Here is a 24,949-nt window from a genome sequence, read left to right as displayed (position 1 = left end):
TTTTTACTTTCATAATAATTTGATTATTTTAAAATAATTATCTAACTTTATAAAATCCACTAAATTAAAATAATAAGAATGTCATTTTTTTTTAATGAAACATTATATTTATATTAATAATAACTTGTTCAAAATAGGTTTATATTATTTAATGTTTTAAAATGAATATTTGACTTAAAATAAAAAGATTTATGTTAATTTAAAATTTCAAAACTAATATAAAGACATTATTAATACAATTTTGGAAACTAAAATAGTTTTAACATTCTATACCTTTCATGAGTTTGAGTGCAGGAAACAGAGCTTCAAACAGGAAAGAGAATCTTGCCTTGGTATTTCCATTTCCAGTAACAAGCAGGTTTTAGGGATAACTATTTCTCCTCAAAATCAAAAGGGCTTCTTAACATTGAGCCTCCTTGATGTTGCGTGGCAGAACTCTTGAGATCTTATCCAACTGACACTCCCAAAACTCATGGGAAGAGGTCCCATAGAGCTTTGTTCCTAATTCTTTCAAATACAAAGGTAAGCCCTTGGAGGCGTTCACAAATTTTATAACAAGCTCCTCAAATTCATCCAGTGGGGTGGGCTTTGAAAAAGCATGCCAGCAAAATAGTTGCTCTGCATGAGATACATCCAATTCCTTCACTTCGTATACAGAGGAGACACCCCAAGATTTGAGCACTTCAACTTTACGCGAAGTAACAATGAGAAGACTGCCTTGGCATAGGCTGTCCTCCTTCACGGGCATTAGGGCATCCAGTTGCTCCAAATGATCCACATCGTCCAGAACAATGAGCACCCTAACAGATCTCAAATGCCTCGCAAGCATTTTCTTCCCATCTTCTAAATCTTGAATACTTCCACATTCAACACCAAGGTCCTTCAGGAGCTTTAACTGTTTATTACGCAGCATACCTCTGGCTGCGGCATCTCGAACATCAAAAATGAAACTGGAACTCTCCATTAATGGAGATCTTCTGTTGTAAATTTCTTTTGCAAGAGTGGTCTTCCCAGAGCCACCTGTACCACAAATTCCCACAACATGTACTTTCTGATAACCCTGGACATATTGAAATGTATTCACTTCAAAGTCTTCTACTATTTCATTGATGCCAACTGGATATTTGGCGACCGTTAAGGGTTTTAATATTTTCAATATAGTATTCCCAATATTCTTCAGTAACTTCTTCTCATCGCTGAACAAGAATTGTTTTGAAAAACAAAATGAACAGATGATTAAGTTAAAAAACAGTATATATATAATTATACAGTATTTTGAAATCTATGTTTGTCAAGCTAAGGAGATCGAATGTGCAGTACTTACTCCTCATGTTTAATGATTTGGCCCTCCAGAAATGAAGCTTTGTGTAGTGCCATTCTCCATTCCTCAAGCTGTTCCGAACTGTATCTACCCTTCTCTTGATGCTTCTTAAAATCGTTACTGTATGCTCCTTCCCCTTGATCTATAGATCTGAGATCACCAGGCTCTACATGGTAGAAAATGGGAATTATTATGGCACCAGTTTTAAGCATAAAGGAAATCTCCGCCAAACACCACGGTGATTCTGCATAGCGCTTAGAAAAGATTGCTATATGAAGCAAAGCGCTGCTCATTGCTGCTTCTATCTCTTTTGGCAAGAAATCCCCATATCTCAACTCCTCTGAATCCACAAATGCTGTCCTTTGCATAGAAGTGATGATGGCATAGAGTGCGCTAGCTAATGTGCGTTTGACGTCTGGTCCTCGATGATTAATGAAGACATCGTAAGAGGGTTTTGGGATAAGTCCTGAGTATGTACCACAGCTCGGTGAAGGCGGTGCCAATTCATTAAACGGTCCCGATTTAGATGCCATGGATCAATTGCAGAGAAAACGTACCTGAGTATTTTGTCAAAGAAGAGAGGCTCTGTTATGCATATAACAAGTGGTTAACGCGGTCGGCTGCGTGGCTGTGATTTCTGCAGGAGGAGAAAGTCAGTGAGGGAGATTCTAGTAAAAGGGGCCGTGGGAAAAAAGTAGGCAGTGACTTAACTGAGGATGAAATGAATAATTTACAGTCGGCCGACAGAGCACCACGGGGTCGGTGAAACGTAACAGGTATGTTCTTTTGACTCCGAGTCCGTGGTTGTGTCACTCCCCAATTTTCTTCACCGACTTTCTCTTCTTTCACGATTCAAAGCCACTCAGAAGTTTGGCTACTTTTTCTATACAGTTCGAAAATTCATGTGAAGCAATTGCGGGCAGAAGTTCGGTAGTTTCTTAGGCTAATTTCAAGTACTATGTATCTTGAAATTTGTTGTTTTTATTGATAAATCTGCATGAGTGAGTGAAGAGCTTAAATCTTTATTTAGAGCCATTATGTTCACCTCCCAAAAGCCGTTTACCTAAAAAATAATACTTTTTGAACAAATCAATCAATCAGCCATCAAGAAATCCAGAAACTGATAAAACTATTAGTACATGTGTGATTGGCTATTGTACATAACGCTATCATTTTTTGATACTTTTTATGAACAATAATTAAGGAAGATCTATGATGATAGGCATAGACGTAGCAAATGTTGAAACATGGACAGCTATAATCTAACCTAATCCTTTCTCATTACCATATCCTTTAACCTTTAAATTAGATTCTTTCTCATTACCATATTCTTAAACCTTTTAATTTGAGTAGTTTCCCATAGTCATCCTTATAATTATTGTGCCATGTCATGTGAAGCACATTGATTGCTTTTCCCTCATTCTACAACTTTTTCTAAATTACTTTATTTTATAAGATTGCTCTTATGTGCAGATGACTAAGGGTTTGAAAGAACACTTGAAAGCGCTGGAAATTTTTTGTCATGAGGTGGGAATGCAAGTGAGCACAAACAAAACCAAAGTTATGATCTTCTCATTGAAAAGGAATAGGGATGTCCCAGATGAGTTTCTATTTGAGGGTTACCCTCTTAAGATTGTGAATGAGTACAAATACATAGGTATAGATTTTCAAAACAAATTCAAGTGGGATACATGCAGATCAAAGAGGATTCAAGGGGGCTAGAAGGCATTATATTATCTACAAAACAAGTGTAGGAATGTAGAATTATGAGATTGGACGACCATGAAAACCCTTTTTGACCTATTGGTCACTCTAGTGATTCTATACAAGTTGAAGTTTGGGGAAATAGTGTGTCCGAATAGAAATGGAGATAGGGGGAAATAATTCAAAAGCACTTCATTACCAACAATCTCAAAACCAAGACTACAGTGCCCTATGAGATCTTATTGGCTAAGGTTGGCACTTTTCTATTAGAAGTTGTAGCATTGGTTCAGATGCTAAGTTATTTGAAGAAAACTCAAGGTTTGGCAAAACATCAATGGCCTAGGCTAGTCATTGAAGAAAGGCTTGACAAGTGAAAAGGCACATGGATGAAGCAAAATGAAAAGTGGATGTGAAAATAGGATGTTATAAACATCCATACATGCTCAGTTAGTAATAAAGAAATAAAGAAGTTTTTTATGGAAAAATTTGGTAATATCATTTGGACAAAGACACAAGGGGCAAAAAAATCTTACTATATTAAAGAATTTAACCCCACTTCTAGTCATGATGAAAATACCTATATAAAGGCACCTATTAAATGGAGAGCAAAAATGCTTATAGCTCAACTTTGAACTAGTTCTCACCAGCTAAGATGTCAAATCAGTAGATGGCACGTTCCAAAAGAAGAGCAGGTAGACATAACATGTTTATTCTATAATATGGGGGTGGTGGAGATGGAGTATCACTTTGTCATGGAGTGTCTGATGTACAGTTACCTCAGATTTGGGTATGCAAAGATGTTAGAGAAAAGAGACTTGAACTAATTATTTGACAAGAATCAATTGAGTAGAACAGCGACCCTAATTATCCAAATTCAACGATGGAGTGACAAGTTAACCAAAAGTTCACAGCTAGATTAATTTTTCCCCTTTTTGCAGGTGGGTGCTATGTGTGGGTAGTAGCTATGCAACCACTAAAACTGTCTTGCTTACAATGGTTTTCATAACTTTTAAAAAAAAATCCAAGTGTTTGCCCTTCGTAACATTGATGTTCTTCATGCCCCAATAGTCATTGCTCTATGTGTGAGTCCGACACCGGCTACGATGCAACTTATTTGCACCAACTGCAATGTATGCCAATGCATCCATCAGATATGAATGTCATGTGTATGTATATTTGTACAATTTGATGCACATTAATTTCTTCCATCCATAACTTCAAAAATCAAACTACTTTTCTAAGTTTTTGTTTTTAAGTTTTCTTAATTTTATACTTTTTTTAAAAAAAAATTATTTAGATTGTAGGAATCGGTGCAGCACGGCCCCCCTATAAACTGCAGTGCGCCTGGTAAACTTTTTAACGTGACCGATAGCGCTGGCGCGACATGCCCACCGGTACCACGAGGACGGGGGAGACTAGAACCTGTGACCAACCCCCTGCAACAGGGAAGATTTAGCCAACCGAGCTAGGGCCCCCACCCTTAATTTTATACTTTTTAATCAAGCTCGTGTCTTGTATAAAATTTGAGAAGTGACTTCAATTTATTTTGTTATTAGAACTTGTAAGCATTATTAAAATTTAATTTTTCTATTATATTTAATTTGAATTTTAAATTCATAAATATTATTAAAAATCAATTTTATACTCTACTAAACTTATATTACTTTAGAATTAATAATTTTAAGTAAAATATTTGAAATATTTATATTAATATTTTAAATATTTATAGTTTATTTTAATTTAATATAAAATTATATTAAGTCAATTGATTTCTTATATTTATATTTAAGCCTAATTTAACATTCTTATTTTCATTGAAGCCTATCTATCTTTAAATCAATTCCAATATTTACCTCAACTAACATTAATTCTAGAACTAATTTAATAAACTCTAGCTTTACTTGTAGTCATAATTTTAATATTAATGGTAAATCCAATTCTAATTATATTAAAATTATAATAATCAAGAAAAAGGAATATATACACTTCTTTAAATTAAAATTAGAAACATGCATCTATACATATACATACATATATACATGTGTGTGTGTGTGTGTGTGTGTGTGTGTGTGTGTGTGTGTGTGTGTCTATATATATATATATATATGTATGTATGTATGTATGTATGTATGTATGTACACACACATATAAGTTTTTCATTATTATATTGATGTTAGGATACCTATTTCTTATGTTCATTTTGCTAATTTACTCACTATGTTTTGAAGTTTATTTTCTCCCTAAATATTATACTATCGCATGATAAATATTATTACTTATATTGTTTCAAGTTGAAATCATTTAAATAATAGTTAGAATTAGATTTACCATTAATATTAAAATTATGACTACAAGTAAAGTTAGAGTTTATTAAATTAGTTATAAAATTAAAAAATTCTTAAATTTAAAGCAAAAGTGGGCAGAGCCACTAGATAATTATTTATTAATATAAAAGCTAGTTCGAGAACTCCATAGGGCAAGAACTAGTAAGAAAACCCTATTTCATCATTCAAATACAATAAAAGCAAACTTGGACAAGGCCACATCCAAATGTAAGATGAGTCATACAAGAATTTCCCAGAAAAGCCATAAGCTTCCAGCTGGGAACACATCCATCAAATCTTCTAACTGCAAATATTCAGCCAACCAACAACACAACATAATGGGGAGATAAAATGAATACAAAATCATCCATGTTTTTCCCTACTTGCCAAATCACATATGGCGGGATATAAATTACAGTTCTGTTGTCGGGTTGAAGAAGCAAATACTGACACCATCACACCCTAAATTTGCAAGATAATCAGCAAGTTTGTTGCCTTCATGATAGATGTGTGATATTCGACAATCCCTAAAGGAGTCAAGAAGCTACCAAATATGATCCATAATGTATGCAATCCTCCAATATTGTAATTTTTTGGTAATGCAAGCATTAATAATAACCAGAAAATCAGCCTCAATATGCACTTTTGTGAAACCACCCAATTTTGCCAAAGTCACTCCCTCAACTAGCACTAGTGCCTTAGCAACATTATTTGTACTAGGTGGAACTGGGCAAGTCTTAACAAGCAACAATCGCCCATCATGATCCCTAATGCAAACCTCAATCCCAGATTGTCCAAGATTACCACGTGAAAAACCATCAAAGTTAACTTTATAAAAACCATGTTTCAGAGGGATCCATTTAATAGCAACTCTATCAACAACTTGTAAAATGAATGTAAGTTGAGGTAAATATTAGAGTTGATTTAAAGATATATAGGCTTCAAGGAAAATAAGAATGTTAAATTAGACTTAATTATAAATATAAGAAATCAATTGACTTAATATAATTTTATATTAAATTAAAATAAATTGTAAATATTTAAAATTAATATAATTTCAAAAAATTTACTTAAAATATTTATTTTAAAGTAATAGGAGTTTAGTAGAGTATAGAAACTTGATTTTTAACAAGAGCTCTAAAAGAGCTAGAGTCCTTGCCTTTGGCAAAAAAAAATTTGTATTTTTTTTAAAGGATAGGTTAGCAAACAAGTATTAAAAGATTTATAATTTCCTACTTACCTCAATTTCCAAGTGCATTTTGTCTGTGTGACATTGTCGATGTAATTGAATAAAAAGATAGTAACAATTTATATTATGTGACTGACATCCCTTTTGGTTTGATGAAACCACCTTTAATTGAAATGTTTGTGTCACACAAATAATTTTCGTCCAATGAGATCTCTTCAGAATTTGGCAACATTCCAAAGGCAAGAGGAAGGGAGCCACTGAAATTATTTAGTGCATCTACAAGTGGGAAGCAAAAGAACAACTTGAGTTAAAGAGGCGGAGTCTGCAAAAACAGAGAGCTTCATAATATATCCATCTTTTTTAGGTATCATCTAAGTTTATGGGAACTAACTCTTACATGCTTTTTCTCTCCATTTGATTTGATGTAACTTTTAATTATAATTTATTTGATATCTTGATAATTAGGTTTTCTATTGACACGTACATGACATTAACTTGTTGAGAATAGTTAGATCGTTAGGGCTATTAAATTGGTCCTCATTTATACTCTTCTACTTAATTTCCAATTTGTTACTTTCCTTTTGCTTTGGATAATGTCTAGGGGTATCTACGAAAAGAGGAAAAAATATTCGGTGAGGATAAACAATATATAACAAAATAATTATCACAATGCTTTTAAAAGGAAAAAGAGTGAAAATTATTTAAATAGAAAACAAATAGATATTTTTATTTGAGTTAATAAATTAAATAATTAGTTATATTTTTAATTTTAGCTATGTGATTAATTTAAACAATTTTGTAAGTTGTACTATTTATTGTTCTTCTTGATTTTGTAATGGTAAATATAATTATTTTTATTAAAAATTAAAATTAAAATTTTATAGAATAAATTATTTATTTATATTTATATCTACTAATTAAATCAATAAATTTAACTATACTAAAATTGTATTTACAATCAAAATTCTACATTAAAAATTAAGTAAAATGCTTACATTTTATTATATAGCAATTTAAATATCTATCAATATTGAAAGATAAATGTAAAATACAGATATAATACATATAAAAAATAATGTTCTATAAAAGTTTATATACAATATAATGAAATAATAATAATTTGACTATAGTTTTTCGTTTGAGAGGTAAAAAAGAAAGATATACCAAGTGCTCTAGGATGTACCTTCAAAACCCAATTTAATATAATGAATTTATTTATTATTTTAATTAAATTTATTTTTTATTTAACACATGATCTACCAAAATCTTTTTGTAAAAAAAAAATGATCATTTCAACTGTCTATTTATTAACGAAGCGGTAGAAGCTTCCTCATTCATCAAAAGTCAAAGACCTAAAGTATAAAATTAAGAAAACTTAAAACAAAAACTTAGAAAAGCGGTTTGATTATTGAAATTATGGAAGGAAGAAATTAGTGCGCATCAAATTGTACGTATATGAGACAGGTTAGCCAGTGCCGTGTGAGTCCCATAGGCTGCCTTAGCCTTTCATTTCGTTTCATTTCATATCGTCCCTATGTTAGTCTCCATTTATTTCAACTGCTCCCTCACTTTCCTCTAATCTTCATCACTCAACACTATTGTCACTACACAATCCGTGGTCACTCATTTACCCGTTGAGTCAATTCTTATCATCAATGTACTTTATAATCGACCTCTCTTCTCTGATGATGAGCTGGCTACCTAATTCCTTCCCCGTTACCAGGCTTACTTTCGTTGTATTCATTAGTTAGTTGTTCCAATTGCATATGGCATCTTCTTGATTGATTGCTAATGGCGGATTCTTCTGATGAAATGGAGGAACCTTCCTCTGCTTCTGGTAGTGTGTTCATAAATCATCACGGACCAGACGTCAAAGACACGATAGCTAGCAGTCTCTCCGCTACCATCACTGAAATGCGACTGACAGCCATTTTGGGTACAGATGAGCTGAAATATGGAGATTTCTTGTCTCAAGAAATACAAGCAGCAATCAGTAATGCTTTGCTTCATATAGCTATTTTTTCAGAGGGTTATGCAAAATCGCCCAAATGTTTGCAGGAGTTGGCAATTATGCTTAAAACAGGGGCCACAGTAATTCCTATTTTCTACCGTGTTCAACCTAATGATCTCAGATATGTAGCAAAAGGGAAAGGAAAATACTCTGAGGCCTTTGATGAGCATAAAGAGAAGGGTGCATATAGCTTGGAACAGCTTGAGGAGTGGAAAAATGCTCTCTCTGATGTTTCATTTTACACAGGTCAACTCATAGAGAAGGAAGAGTAAGTGCCACCCACCATGGTCTCCCTAAATATTCTCTCTTCAGTTTACTGCGTATGAAACTTTGGCATAATTATTTGTTTTGTTTTGTTTTTCAATCTTTTACTTTTGTAGGGATGAGATGTGGTTGCTGAAGAACATTGTGAAAGTTCTAGTAAGAGTGATAGATAATGTGCCATTAAAGGTTGCGAAATACCCAGTGGGTCTTAGTGAAATAGTAAGAGACTTTGAAATGAATATATTTCAATCTGCCCTTGGCAGCCAAACTGTGGAAATTGTTGGAATCTGGGGCATGGGTGGTTCTGGCAAAACCACTCTTGCAAAAGAATTGTACAACAATAGGTCCCTGATAATGAAGAAATTTCCGTTATTGGAGAGGTCCAGTTTCCTCTCTAGTTTTGTCTCTGATGTTCGAGATGCAGCAACCAAAAGCACCCTTCATGAGAAGCAGATAAAACTTCTCAAAGACCTTGGTTTAGAGGGTGTAGAATTTGACAATGTAGAGGATGGCAAGGCTTGTCTTTCAAGGCGTTTGAGGTCTGTTAAGGTGTTCATTGTTCTGGATGATGTTGATGACGTGGACCAACTGGAAGCTCTTTTGCCTATTAAGGACAGCCTATGCAAGGGCAGTTTCATTATTGTCACTTCACGTGAAAGAACAGCACTCAATTCCTGGGGTATCTCCTCTATATACAAAATGAAACCATTAGATCCTATTCACGCAAAACAACTATTCTGTTGGCATGCTTTTCTAAAACCAGTTCCATTGAATAGCTTCGAGGAATTAGTTAAAGATTTCTTGAAAGCATGCCATGGGTTGCCTTTGTCACTTATAGTGTTGGGAGCACAGTTATATGGGAACTTCCATGAATACTGGGAGAGTCAGCTGAACAAAATCTCTAAAATATTGCCTACGGATATCAAGGAGAGGCTCAGAGTAAGTTACGAGGCCCTTGATGATGAAGAAAAAGAAGCCTTCCTCGATGTTGCTTGTTTTTTCATTGGAGAAAAGGAGAGTTTAGCAATTGAAGTATGGTGTGGATCAGGGTGGACTGGTCTACACAGTTGGAAAATGCTCCTCAATAAATGTCTAGTTGATCTGGACAATGACAATCGGATAAGCATGCACGACCACTTAAGGGATTTAGGACGAGAAATTTCAAATCAAAAGACACCTTGCAGAATGTGGTTACCTTGGCAGATGTTGAATACTGAGAAAGATGCAATGGTGAGTTTAATACTTTCTGTTATTGAATAGCTAGCCCATTTATCAATCAAGTAACCTGTATTAGAACAGCCCACATGTTTATTTCCATCTAATTTGTTTGTCTACTGCATGTATATTGTCTGCACTACATGTTGATTTCAAGTTTCTAAGGTTATAATTAATAATATGAAATTTCTATGTTCAGACAACATACAGTATTAGAGGAATAGTCGGCGCGAGGTGTTGGCCTTGGGTTAGTTTGTCTGCATCCTTCTAGTAACTTTAATTGTTTTTTATTTATGTTTGGAGCTTTTTAAAAACTCTACCCCTAAACAGTTTATGTTGTTGTGGATTCAGGACGACGGAGCAAGTGCTGAAGTGGATAAACCCTTACCCTCTCCAGATGACCTAAAGATTTTGGCAATCAAAGGAAATTATTTCAATGAAGTAATCGGCCTAGTGTCAAGGGAACTTGTCTGGCTTCGCTGGTTCCGCTTTGATCTGAGAAACCTCTGGTCACTGGTTTCAATTAAAAAAATAAGGGTTTTAGAACTCCTTTTGTCTCATCGCATAGAACAACTGTGGGAGACTGGCCGTGATGTAAGTATGTTCAACTCCAGCTGTATAAAATCTACCTAGATAATTGTTATATGCTTAAATTTTCTCTACTTCGGAAATGTGGTGTAGGCTCCGGTGGAGTTAAGGGAGCTGGTTGTTTCAGGATGCAGTAAGCTACAGAGTTTGCCAAATTCAATAGGATGTCTCAAACATCTGAAGAGGATTGTAATCACAAGTCCCCGCAATGTGGATAGGCTACCTGAAGATTTTTGCAATCTCCAATCGCTTGAACACATGGAGTTCAGTTCATGTGTAATGTTATCGTCGCTACCCAGCAGATTTGGAGATCTGAGAAAACTGCGACACCTAGACTTGTCTTCCTGCGAAAGGTTATCCTCACTGCCAGACAGCTTTGGGGATTTGGGTAATCTGCAGCATCTAGATATGTCTTCGTGTGTAATGTTATCATCACTATCCAGCAGCTTTGGCGATCTGAGAAATCTGCAGCGTCTAGATCTGTCCGGTTGCATCGAGCTGAAGATGTTACCAGAGTCGTTTAAGCACCTCATACTCCTGCAATCTCTGAAATTAGAGGGATGTGAAAAACTCACACTTGACTCAGAGGACTTTGCAAACATCCGAAAGCTAGAGATTTTGAACCTTGACAGCTGCAAGCAATTGGAAGAGTTGCCACGTCACATTGTTAATCAGGCACTCTTGAGAGAGCTACATTTAAAATATACCAATTTAAGGGAGCTCCCAGTTGAATTAGGTCAACTGGGGAAATTGCAAAATATGGTGATAAAAAGTGAGTCTCTCACAAGCTTGCCGACTTCCATAGGAGATTTGTCCTCCCTGACTAATCTTGAAATGTATGAATGCTCCCTGGATTGTTTGCCCTGCTCTATCGGAGGTTTGTTGTCATTAACTCATCTCACAATTGATGGGAGTTTCGAACTGGAATGCTTGCCGGACACAATTGGGCGCCTTACTCTCCTAGAGGATTTGACCATGAGATACTTGGGAGTGAAGTCTCTGCCAAACTCAATTACCCAACTTCATAATCTGCAAATGCTGCACATAGATAACTGCCCTATCAGAGAGTTGGATTTTTGGGTGGCCTCGTTAGGCAGCATTGGATTGAGCAGTCTGAAACAAATAGAGCTATTTAATACACATGTTTGGAGGATTTCAATTTCTGAAGAATGTTGCCCCTGGCTTGAGATTCTTAGGGTTTGCCATAACTATCATTTGACGGAAATCGAGGTACTGCCAACGACTGTGAAGACCATAATATTGCAAGACTGTAAAAAGCTGAAGAAACTTCCGAGTTTTGCACGGTTAACTTCTCTGACTGAGTTTGAACTAAGTGATCGCACCCAAGTTGAGACAATTGAAGGTATGGAACATTGCATTTCATTAGAAAGGCTGAGAGTGGACACCTGCGGGAATGAGCCAGGCATAAAGGGTGTGGAGAACATGCACAAATTGTCAAGGCTGCAGCTCAGAGCAAACAAGGGATCAGCTATTGAACCTTGCATTCGAAAGATTAAGGTAAAATTAATATTACATACACAGTGCTATTAATTATGTACTTTATCTTGTTCTCCATTAACTGAATGTTATGTTACAAATTGGCAGAAATGGCCAGAGGAAATACAAATGTGTGCGCGGGCAGTCACTGATGCGGCCTCACGTTTAAAATCCATGCTCCCCGATAAGCTTTTTGAGGTCGACTCGTCCTCTCGGAGGAAGATTTACTCAAGAATGTCACTGTTGCAGAAGCATTGCTCCAATGGCGAAGCCTTCATGCTCTGTTTTGTGGTTAATTGTGTGTCTCCACAATTGACATTGTCCATCACGAGCTATTCGGTATCAGGATATTCCTACCATTATGCAATGCAGATGTATCAGGGGAAATGGATATGGATAGGCGTGTTTAACAAGGGAAATGAGTTCCGTGAAGAGGGGTTTGAAGTAGATCAACTCGGACAGTCTGAAGATGCGAACGAAGTGGAGACATGTTTGCTACTGACTGGGGAGGAGGACATGCTACTCGAGGCTTTCTCTAGCTTATTGCCACTTTTACTCAAGTGATATCCTTCTAAAGAAAAAAGTAAATTTTGATATATCATTACCGACAGGCCTGGAATTTGATAAATTTGATGGACGGTATAGTTTTTTTCTTTTTTTTTTCTAACAAAAAGTGATGGAGCACTTAAATAATTTATTAAAAGAATAAGTTCGTTCTGGAAGCTCCTCAGAAAAAGAACTAGCAAGAAAATTCTGAGTCATCATCAAGAAAAAAAAGAATAGGAAAGGATAGAGACAAGCAAACCTGAATCAGCTTGTCAAACCCAGAAAACAGCTAAGAATCACATCACAGAAAAGGCAGGCAGAAGTAACCTGACTAGAGAGAGGAATGATTTAGTCATCTGATATCCCACACTGTTAGTAATCTTCTTTGTGTATCATGATCAATCAATTTGCCTAATTCTGAATGATTGTTGATAAAATGAGAAGGGGATAATGTATCTGTAAAAACTCCATCACAACTCCAATTTGCAAGTAAGTCTGCCACATGATTGCCTTCACCCAAAATGTGAGATATGTGGACATCCAAGAAAGAATCTAATAATTTTTAGATCAAATCCAAAATATATTTTAAGCTTCAATTAATGCATGCATTGATAATAACCATAGAATTGCCTTCAATGTGAATCTTACGATATCCCCCTCGTCAGGTCGAGACTAAACCATGTAATAGGGCAATAGCTTCAACAATATTATTAGTGCCTGGTAAGATAGAGAGAGCTTTGAGGACACAAGCTTTACACACATGATCACAAATACAAACACCAATACAAACACCAATCCTTGACAATATTGGATGGATGGTATAGATTGATAGGCTAATTTTTTCTAAATCCGTAAATATGAAATGGTCAATGGGTAACTAGCCAACTGAATTCCTTCTATTGCAATTTTTTAATTAAATGAAAAATAAAAAATCATTGTAAAACAATTTTAAAATTAACTATTAAATCATTAAAATAGTGAATTCTATTGACTCAGTAGATGCATCACATGAAATGTATCACCCATTTAACTTGCTTCCTAGATTCTTTCTTCGATTGATTCCCCACCAACACCCCCCTTTAAAGAATTTTTAGTAATTTCCAATTTTGAGAATGGAATTATCAATTGAAGAGAACAGAGGATAGGGATTTGTATGTGTTGTGATCAATAAATTATTATTTATTTTACTATTAGTATTTCTATTTAAGAAAAACTGATTTTCATTTGAGTTTCACTTATGTAGCACTTGTTTTCTCATGTATCTTGTTGGTTGCTTTTTATTGATCAAATGCTTTGTTGTTTAATTGGTTTTATGGCTACTTATCGTATGTTGTCCCTAAGTCTTCCACAATGTTATTCTCTTTTTCCTTTATTAAAAGGATCTAGCATAAGAAACACATTCTAACTTCACATATTCTAATAAACTAAATTATATGTTAGAATTTTTATGATTTTTTTAAAAAAAAATATATCGATTGACAATTTTAAAAATATTAAATTTCTTTTAGAGATCGTCAAGCATTAAAAGATAAAAAATGGACATTTAAAGTATCGTTTGATCACTGTAGTGCTCCTTTGCACATTTAATTGCTAGTGCTCTTCCCTTAAAATCCTTTTAAAATCTTATTCTTTCTTATGGATTCCTTTCAAAATCTTAATTTTAAAAAATTAATTTCTAGACAATATTAGTTAATTATAAAACTATTTGTAGAAAGGAAATATCTTTCTAGATTGCTACTTGTACAGAAAATGTGTTGCTTGACCTTTTGCCATGTTGACTTCACCCCAACCTCCCCCCCAATGTTCAAAATAAGTACTAGCACATTCTAACTTTACAAATTTTTAAGATTAAATTATATGTTCTATTTTTATGACTATTTTTGTTTTCATTTTATATCAATTGACAACTTTAAAAATATTTCTCGGCTTCTTCATATTAACTAAATTCCTTTTAGAGATATGCAAGCATTAAATGATAAATAAATGGACATTTGAAGTGTCATTTGATATTCACTCGAATATAAATAGTTGTTCATACTAAAACATTAGAACTTGTGGCTAAACAAATGTACCAATAGTGATGCACAAATGGACCAGTTACCAACCAAAACAAGGTAAAATACGACTAAATAATTGTACATATTATATGACTTTAGAGCTCTTTTATGGGTTCAATTACTAGTGATCTTTCCCTAGAATGATTTTAAAATCCTATTCTTTCCTTGGAATACATTCAAAATCGTATTTTAAAAAATATATATATCACTCCATATTTTTTACTTAACTATAATACTTCTTGTATGGGATAGCCAAGGGGAACCCTAGGCTAGTAGGATGTGGAGGAGAGGTTAGAGATGAGAATGGTATGGTCTTATCTGTGGTGGCACTCCCTTTGGGAACCGAGTTAAATCATCTCGTGGAGCCCATGGGTGCTTTGCAAGGGCCCAAACGTGCTAAGGAAGTGAAAGATAAGAATATTGGGATAGAGAGGGATTCAATGAATAACATAAGATACCTTAGGGGTGCAAGTCCAGCTTCTTGGACTATATAAAGCATTATATTGGAAGCCAATGACATTTTAAATGAATTCCCAGAAGTTTATATTTCTCACATTTTTCATGAGCATAATTATGTGGTGGACTTTACAACCAACATGATAGTTATATGTAATGAGAAATGTAAGTACGAAGGGGAGTATGAGCTTAATCATGATTTGATTAGCTTCATTAACTTTGATATATTACAAGGGATGCAGGTACAATTTTTTTGCCCAAATGATGCCACAACTCCTCTATGAAATTAGTGAAGGGTATGTAATTAAGGAAAGGTGTGGAAGGATAATTAATCCCTACAATTTACACGCTTTCTGGGTTAATAAAGGCTTAAGCATCTTGTTTTTTCTCTGCATTTGCATTCTCATTGTGAAAGTGTTTGAAGGCAAAGAACACAATGGGTGGGGATCTCAACAGACATGAACCTATAACTCATGAACATGTGAGAAGAGATACTAAGATTTGGAGGAAGTTGGAGAAGGGAGGGGTGGCAAGTTTCCTTAAGAAGTTGAATGGATATGATAGGAATGTTACTCAGATCTTTGTGGATAACTGGGATAATGGTGTTATCTCCATTGATGGAAAGGATTTTGTTATTAATGAGGAGGTGATTACGGCCTCTACTGGTATGTTGATGTCTTGTAAGAAATTCTTCAATGACTGCAAGATGGTAGAGAAGGCTTTTGTTAAATTTTGCAAGTACGAGGAGGAGAGTGACATGTTATATAAGGGAAATCACACCTATTATGACCCCAAGCAGCCAAAGCCCTTTTGGCAAAGAATGATCAGAGTTGTGCTACAATTCATAATGGTGAAGGGAAGGTTTTCACATCTGCATATGCACCATTTTGTCTTCTTGAATTATTTCATGTATAAAGATCACATATCCTTTCCTTACTACTTATATTCTTCTTTGAATGTGGGTACTTATTATAACAAGAAGAATCTTAAGAAGATGATATTACACCAATGGCTCATTTTGGCTCTATTCAATTATTTGAGGGCTAAATATAATGAAACCCTTCCTCTATAATTAAAGAGGTGAAAGATGTTTATGAGATTTCTTACTTTGTTGCTGACAAGGTGATCGACCCTGACTTAGAAGAAATTATGGGTAGTTATAAGGGGAAGAAAAAGACGATAGGAAAAATAATTAGTTCTACTCAAAAAAAGTTTCTACAGGTAGTGATGGGAACATGGCTGAGGATATTGAGGATGAGAGGCCTAAGGAGAAAAAAGATAAATTTATTCCTAAGTTGAGCCCTAAAAAGATGGTCTTTGAGGGTGATTGTGGTAATCACACTGAGGATAGTGATGGGGAAAGCCCAGCGAGTAGATCCCTAATGGTTGGCTCAGCTCAGATAGAGACATCTAGGAAGGAAGTTGTAATGCCTCACCAGGACTAGGTTTAAGTTTATTAAGCTTTGTAACTTTTTTTTCTTTTTTTAAGTAATAAACATTTGCCCCCAACAAGTTCCCAAACAACTAAGTTCCTAGATTTATTTTCTTAATGTATTAATATTGATTAATCTAAGCAATTCCTACCTCTAAGATATAATCATAAATTACAATATTCACATAAACATATTGCACTTATAAAGAAAATATTATAACCAAAGACTACACACACGTTTCCAATGAATTCTTTTACATAATGCATTCAACTTTTCCAAAAGAGATAACCAATATAACTGTCATTTATAAGAATTCAAAAGAGGAAGATACCATCAATATCTTTTACATAACGAGAGTTCCATTTTTAACCCCTTTTGTCTACCCACCCTTTTACATTGCTTTCCTTTTATTACAACAATAAGTTTCCCTTTTAGGGTATACAATTTTACATATAAAAAAATCATGTCATGTACATAATGATTTAAAAAATCTTAAAAGAATCTTCATAAGCACCATAATGAACTCCAATCCTGAACCACATACAAGCCTCAAAAATTTTGGAAACCAACCATGTGGTCCCTAAGGAACCACCCCCCGAGCTAGGAGACAAACCATGATCCAAACAGGTCTAGGATTAAACTAATGCTTAACCCCAAGAGAAAGATGACAAGTATAATACAAGGGTGAAAGACCGAAAATAACCAAAAAGGACACCAAGGACAAAAGCAAGAGTGAAAGGTTTTAACCACATCTAGGTGAGTGTCATTGTACCATCCTAAGGTGTTGGGATCCACCCTCTTAGCTTAAAACTACCCTACCACACATAGCGTCTTTTCCTTGAGTGCTCTAACTTGAAATAAATACAACCTGGTAGTGTTGGGATCAACCCCCTATGCTAAGGACCTATAAGATGTGCAATGGTGTCCGTTCTCCAAGTACTCCAACATTACATCCACAACTATCTTGTTTAGTGTGAAACACAAAACCCAACCCAAGTTCATTTTAGTATTATGTTATCACTTATTAACTTATTCACAATTGGACTCAGTCTATGTAGAGCTTGGACCTCCAAACATAGGATCTTTGTCAGCCACTTCTAGGGCCCAACACCTATGTTGGGCCAATCAACTAGGGCTTCCACCCTACTCAATAAAACTAAAACACAACATGCCAAGGAAGTGTTAAATCACAATAGTAACAAAATGCCCTTCGATAGGATGAAGAGTAACAGTAAGAACGTACTGAAATCAAAACTGATGACTGACCAAAATATAAGAAAATGGTAAGAAAACTTACCCACAAACATGAAACTACACATCCATCCACTATTGTTGTGATTATGTTATATCTGTGCATTCATAAACCAGAGGTGCATTTTTTCAATAGAACCACACATTTAAAAAATTTCACTAGTTTTGCGCATACATCCTGCAAAACTTCTCATGTGTAAAGCAAAGCCACACATTTGTTATATTAGTACATATGTTATGCAAAATTGTGCATAAGCAAAACAACACTTTTGTTTAGACGTGCTAGTAGAAGGCTGACAACTACATGTTTGTAGGGACACCCATATGTTTAGTATAATTGCACATTTATTCTAGAAGACTCACACAAAAATAAAGGACGCTATAAATTTAATCCCTCAAATTGTTTGAAAAAATGAGGGTTCCTCACCACAGCTTGGGATAAATCTCCAAGTCAAAACCCCAGTGATCTCCTATTCAAGAGGATTCAATTTCTAGCAATCCATTTCCAACCCAAGGTAGTCAAGGATAAATAATAAATATGGAAAACATAAATACCCAAGCAATTCCATATAGCAAATATATGAGATGATTATTGTCATTCCTCTCCTTTTCCTTATTACTTTCATGTAATCAATTTCAACATTGGAAAGGAAGAGATCAAGGCCTACTTGGTTTCCTAAGAGGTATTGTGGATGAAGCTTTTGTGCAATCATCAAGCCTTCTAGTCTCCTATGGCTCGAAGGGGGTATGGTTCTCCTCTTTCCTTCTATTTTTCTTGGTATTCTCCTGATGCAAGTTTATTTCCAATTTTTTTTTACTATAATTTTGGCTCAATTTTTTTTATACATTTCCTTTCCAAGAATGCAACCGACATTCCAACTAATTTTTTATTCAATAAATCAACCTATTTGTTTATGTTATGGAAATTGTTTAATACTTCCACTAGTTTCTATATGTTTAGGTGGACAAGGAAGTTTAAATTCAAGGATGACTTGTGGTGTATTGGTTAAGTCTTATTGTCTCACCTCATAAGTCATGGGTTCCATTCTCGTAATCTTAATCTATGTTTGGCCTAAAACTTGATCTTCCTAAGTTATGAGTTAAAATTCATTTTACTTTTAAAGATATATGAAGAGCTAGGTGGGTGAGTTGGTTGTGGGTGAAATCGAGAGGTAGGTTCTATGTTCAAAGCTCATAAACATTTTAATTATTTTATTTCTTTCCTCTTTCATTTATGTTACATTCACGTAAGAAATCAAGGTTATGTCAACTTGATGCATAATTTTGAAGTAGTTATGAACTTTACATCAAAAAGTTGTAAGAAAAGAATCTTTATGAAATTGAATGTTGTTTATAAACTACTAGGCCTTATCTAAAAAAATAATAATAACATTGATATTAATACTGTGATTTCTGGATATTGATTGTGTGTTACTTTTTTGTGCCAACGTTTCGGGTCACACTCTGTGAACCATCATCAGGGCAGAAGAGCAGTAAGGATTCACAGAGTGTGACCCGAAACGTTGTCACAAAAAAGTAACACACAATCAATATCCAGAAATCACAGCATTAGTATTATGGATTGTGGAAATGCATTTACAATTAACATTGATATTATTTTTTTATTTTTTTATTGGTCAAATTTTTGGATTTTAATGCAGTAGTACAAAAATTTCAAGGCAAAAATAGAAAGTAGGTGTATGTTTGACCACTTTAATCAAAATCAAATTATGATATTTTTAAATATAATTGTAGATATAAAAAGTAGACTCATGCCCAGATGTGATGCATATTTTTGGGTATTTTAATTTTAAATAATTAATTAATTATGGATTTTCTACTATAACATTTTCAAAATAAATAAAAAACTCTCGTACCTGACCACCTTAACTAATTGAAAACTTTAAAAAAAAAAAAATTTCTTTTTTCTTCTTATAATAGGTGAAGCATAGAACGTGACACAAGTTTTGGATTTCAAAAATGTTATACCATTTGAAAGTTATAGTTGTTTTTCAATTAGTATTCCAATCAGCACTTTGCAGGAATCTTCATTGAAATTAGCTAATAAATACTTATCAAACTTATAATTTGACATCAATTGTATCGATGGAATCTTGAGAGTGTTCTCAAGAAACCCTTTTCGTTTCATTGGATTTGGATGAAAATAGAGTCGTCAGATGGTCAGTTGAATTTGGATGTTAGATAAACATGGCTCAAACACATTTTTTGAGTTGACCAAACATTACCAAGCCTAATCAAGTATCTGAAATAGGATTGGGTACCCAAAAACTGGCGACACAATGTAAAATTTCAAATTTGAGAACCAAAAGATTTAGAAACATATTAAAATATATTTTACATTTAAGATAATGATATATGAATATTATTATTTCTTATTTTATTATTATATATTATAAAAAAATAAAATATGTCTCATGATTAAACAAATAAACAAATAAAATATGTCCCTACTTGGGTCTTAGGACACGTAGGGACATATGTTATCATGAAATAAGTCGAAAGGGGTCATAGGTTATCCTATGACCCCTTTCGACCCATATGATCAATTATAATATGTGACCCCTAGGGACATATGTTGTCATGAAATGTGTCAAAGGTTATCATATGACCCCTTTCGACCAATATGAAAAATTATAATATGTCCCTAGGGGTCTTAGAACACCTAAGGACATATGTTGTAATGAAACGGGTTGAAAGGGGTAGGTTATCATATGACCCCTTTCAACCCATATGAATAATTATAATATGTCCTTAGGTGTCCAGGGACATATGTTGTCATGAAATGTGTCGAATGGGGTCATAGATTATTCTACAACCTCTTTCAACCCATATGAACAATTAGAGTATGTCTTTAGGAGTCCTAGGCACCCTAGGGACATATGTTGTCATAAAATGTGTCGAAAGAGGTCATAAGTTATCCTATCCCTTTCAACTCATATGAACAAATAAAATAGGTCCCTAGGGGTTGTAGGACCTCTAGGGACATATTTTGTCGTTAAATCAATCGAAATGGATCATAGGTTACCTATGACTCCTTTCAAACCATATGATCAATTATAATATGTTGTCATGAAATGTTTTGAAAGGGGTCATAGTTTAAGCTATGACCCCTTTCGATCCATGTAAGCAATTATAATATGTCCCTAGGGGTCCGAGACATATATTATCATGAAATGTAACAAAAAGGGTAATAGATTATCATATGACTCCATTTGCTCCATATTAACAATTATAATATGTCCCTATGACCCCTAGGGACATAGGTCCTAGGACCCCTAGGTATATATGTTGTCATGAAATGGATTGAAAAAGGTCATAAGATGGGTCATAGGTTATCATATGACCCCTTTTGACCCATATGAAAAATTATAATATGTTTGTCCCTAGGGGTCCTAGGATCCCTAGGGATATATATGATGAAATGTGTCAAACCTGTGACCCCTTTTGATTCATATGAACAATTATAATATGTCCCTAGGGATCCCTAGGGACATGTGTTATCAAGAAATATGTCAAAATTGGTTATAGGTTATCCTATGACCACTTTCAACCTATATGAATAAATGAAATAAGTTCTTACGGGTCCTAGAACCCCTAGTGACATATGTTGTCATGAAATGGGTCTAAAGGGATTAATCAATTATAATGTCCCTTGGGGTTTTAGGACTACTAGGGACATATATTGCCAAGAAATGTATCGACAAGGGTCATAACCTATGACCCTTTTCAACCCATGTGAACAATTATAATATGTCTGTAGGGGTCCTATACAAGGATCCTAGGACCCCTAGGGACATGTTGTGATGAAATGGGTCAAAAGGGGCCATTCTATGAATAATTATAATATAGGGACATATGTTGTCATGAAATGTGTCGAAAGATATCATAGACTATCCTATGACCCTTTTGACTGATATGATCAATTATAATATGTCGTTAGGGGTCTTAGGACCCATAGGGACATATGTTGTCATGAAATGTGTTGAAAGGGGTCATAGATTTTCCTATGACCCCTTTTGACCCATATGATCAATTATAATATGTTCTTAGGGGTCCCAGGATCCCTAGGGACATATGTTGTCATTAAATATGTTGTATAATATGTTCATATGTTGTGTTGTCATGAAATTGATCAAAAGGGGTCATAGGTTATCCTATGACCCCTTTTGAGCCATATAAAGAATTATAATATGTCCCTATGGGTCACAGGACCTAAAGACACACATATTGTCATAAATTGTGTTGAAAGGGGTCATAAGATAACCTATGACCCCTTTCGACCCATATGAACAATTATAATGTGTCCCTAGGGGTACTTGGATCCCTATGGACATGTTGTTATGAAATGTGTCAAAAGGAATTATAAGTTATCCTGTGACCCCTTTCAACCCATATGAATGATTATAATATGTCCCTAGAGGTCTTAGGACCCCTAGAGACATATGTTGTCATCAAATATGACGAAAGGGATCATAGGTTATGCCATGACCCCCTTCTACCCATATGATCAATTATAATATGTCCCTAGGGGTCCTTGCTTCTTAGACTGTAACACCCTATTATTTTTTTAGGGGTTCTAGGATGCCTAGGGACATATGTTATCATGAGATTTGTCGAAAGCGTTTATAGGTTTTCTTATGACCCATTTTGACCCATATGAACAATTATAATATGTTTATAGAGTCCTAAGACTCTTAGGGATATATGATGTCATGAAATTTGTTTAAAAGGGTCATAGGTTGTCATGTGACCCCTTTCGACCCATATGATCAATTACATTATGTCCCTAGGGGTCTTAGGACCCCAAGGGACATATGTTGTCATGATATGGATCAAGATAGTTATTTTTTACCTTGAAACTTCTACAATTGATTATAAGAAGAGGATCCAAATCCTAATTTCATAATGATTGCGAGAGAGGTTGAAAGTTTGGATGCTAGAGGTGAAGTTTGAAGGTGAACCAGTTAGAGTGACTAAGTAGAGCAGTAAAGGGAATAATACAGATATATTAGATTAGATATTAGATTAGAGATTATAAAGAGGAGATTCATTATCAGCATTTGAAGTGCAAATCGAAGGATAGGGTACTAATACATTCTCACAAGTGTAATCAGAGTAAATATCTTAACAGAGTGGTCCTAATAGACATTTGTAAATCTCTTAATAGAGTGTTTACTTAGTTGTAAGTTTTAAATTCTTTAATCAAGGTACATTATATAAGTTTTGTAAGCTCTTAACATGGTGTTAGCATCCTTTCACACCTGAGTTTTAAACTTCAAATTTTCCCCATAGGAAGAATTTTTGGCAATTTTTATGCTAATGATGTTGTTGTAAATCTTGACCTATAAAGAAGGTGGTGTTTTGAGTTTATATTGAACTTGAACTTTGAACCTCAACGTTTAGAGGTTCAAGCATGAGGTTTAGAATTTGTCAATTCAAAGGTTCAATACAAAAGTAATGGTTCAATGAGGTTCTATATTTCAAGTTCAGATGTTCAAAGTTTGAAGATTCAACATCTATAATTAAAGAAGACAGATTCAGAGGTTAAGTTGGAGAATTGGGAGGCACACCATTAGAAATTCAATATTTGGGGTACAAGTGTAAGACTCAGATTCATTGGTTTGAAAGTCATTCCAAACTTCAAAACTTTGAATTTGAGATTTTGACATGCAGATTTGTCATTCCAAAGTTCGAAATCGAGTTCGAGTCTCAAATCCAAAATTCAAATATTTATATGTTTTGGTTCATAAATGCAGATTCTGAAGCATAAAGACACCACTACAGGGTTAATTTCAAAGATTCTCCTGAACCCAATCACATGATGATAGTCTTCTTGGATACCCTAAGGCTCATATTTTTGCTTAATCAAACTATAGTTATTTGTAACTGGAAAAATGATTGGAGGAGTCCTATTGTATTTCTTCTTAAGAGAAATGTCATTCATCCACTTTATAGGGTCAATTTTGGATTCATTACAAAAGGGGTGATTCATGGCATATAGTAACTAATCTGATAGAATAACCACCCATAGACATATTATTTTCATGGGATAGAGATTTTCTAAAAAGTCATTCTACTTCATGTGTCCCTGATGGATTTGAGAACTTGAACCTCCAATGCCCGATATGATTCAGTCACAATGACATTTGCACAGGCATCTTTCAGTCTAGTAATGAATTTGGAGCAGATGCAAAGTATTGAAAGGAATTCATTCAAATTGTTTGTCAGGTGTCCCTCAGTCGAAATGATGATGTTTGACTTGAGATATTTGCAAAGGAGTTACAGGTTCAAGTAATAAAAGTGAAATCCAAGAAAACCTATGTACTCTGGACTCTAACCTGATATAACCCAAATGGAAGTTACAACCAATATGCATTGATCCACAAAGCTCAAATGTAGAAACTAAACTCATAACCATCGAGATGAATCATATACTCTCTATTTGATACCCTAATAAAGATAAATGGTGACAACATGCATCAGGTTTCTTGTAATCTCAAGAGGACAATGAACATGCGACGAAGTTAATATATATTGGAGCTACAAAACACCTTGGCACTAAGTGTCATGGAGAGAAGCACCCATGTAGATGTAATCAAAGATCTTGGGGGATCCACAACATAGATAAATGGTGATGACACTATTGCTTTCTTAATAAGATCGGTCCCATGCAAGCTATTTTACAAAATACATGTCATTCATTTTGCGTGGTGTACAGCATGTCTTGGAGTATCAAGCCATAGATAAGTACTACATTCACATTTCAAACTGATTTGAGCATGCCAATGATCCATAACATCAAGCGCTCAAACATACTCAGAACTAATGGAGAATCGAAGTCTTGATCGAGTAATCAACTCGACGGAGATATGTGAACTTCGAAACAATTATAAGCCCACAATGTTGTGACATGACTATATGACACATGACAAGCAAAAAAATATCGCCATCAAGCCTAGGGTCACCACACACACCGGTACTTGGTTGCAAAGAATTTTAAGATTGTGATGCACTAAGATGCAAGTGAGAGAATCAACTAAAGGTCCACATAGTAGGGAAGCCCGAAGAAGCA

General features: G+C 34.6%; 2 protein-coding genes across 2 annotated transcripts; one reads left to right on the top strand and one right to left on the bottom strand.

Annotated features, from left to right (window-relative positions):
- Positions 1-239: 239 nt before the first annotated feature.
- Positions 240-2,260, bottom strand: LOC149562294 (disease resistance protein Roq1-like). The gene is made up of 3 exons (XM_089823869.1): positions 2,033-2,260; positions 1,325-1,958; positions 240-1,196 (listed from the first exon to the last, which is right to left on the bottom strand). Exons 2-3 carry the CDS (start codon positions 1,852-1,854, stop codon positions 401-403), a joined length of 1,326 nt encoding a protein of 441 aa, XP_089679995.1. The 5' UTR covers positions 1,855-1,958; positions 2,033-2,260; the 3' UTR covers positions 240-400.
- A 5,978-nt stretch (positions 2,261-8,238) lies between these two features.
- On the top strand, positions 8,239-12,766 carry LOC149562293 (disease resistance protein RML1B-like). Its single transcript, XM_089825819.1, has 6 exons — positions 8,239-8,817; positions 8,930-10,043; positions 10,228-10,275; positions 10,380-10,622; positions 10,710-12,134; positions 12,222-12,766. The coding sequence occupies exons 1-6, from the start codon at positions 8,330-8,332 to the stop codon at positions 12,675-12,677; spliced, it is 3,774 nt and encodes a 1,257-aa protein (XP_089681945.1). The 5' UTR covers positions 8,239-8,329; the 3' UTR covers positions 12,678-12,766.
- Positions 12,767-24,949: the final 12,183 nt, after the last annotated feature.

This window comes from Cupressus sempervirens, chromosome 4 (genome assembly GCF_028749045.1).
Source record: "Cupressus sempervirens isolate cs-2001-9-10 chromosome 4, ASM2874904v1, whole genome shotgun sequence".
NCBI classification, from domain to species: Eukaryota; Viridiplantae; Streptophyta; class Pinopsida; order Cupressales; family Cupressaceae; genus Cupressus; species Cupressus sempervirens.
This window is presented reverse-complemented; position numbering and strand designations above follow the sequence as displayed.

What these genes read in the sequence shown, in the direction of transcription:
- LOC149562294 (XM_089823869.1), bottom strand. Translation starts at nt 1,854, where the DNA reads ATGGCATCTAAATCGGGACCGTTTAATGAATTGGCACCGCCTTCACCG. An exon ending in CAAATCATTAAACATGAGGA is followed by an intron (nt 1,197 to 1,324) that starts GTAAGTACTGCA and finishes ATTCTTGTTCAG; the next exon opens with CGATGAGAAGAAGTTACTGA.
- LOC149562293 (XM_089825819.1), top strand. Translation starts at nt 8,330, where the DNA reads ATGGCGGATTCTTCTGATGAAATGGAGGAACCTTCCTCTGCTTCTGGT. An exon ending in GCGCGAGGTGTTGGCCTTGG is followed by an intron (nt 10,276 to 10,379) that starts GTTAGTTTGTCT and finishes TTGTGGATTCAG; the next exon opens with GACGACGGAGCAAGTGCTGA. An exon ending in TGTGGGAGACTGGCCGTGAT is followed by an intron (nt 10,623 to 10,709) that starts GTAAGTATGTTC and finishes AATGTGGTGTAG; the next exon opens with GCTCCGGTGGAGTTAAGGGA.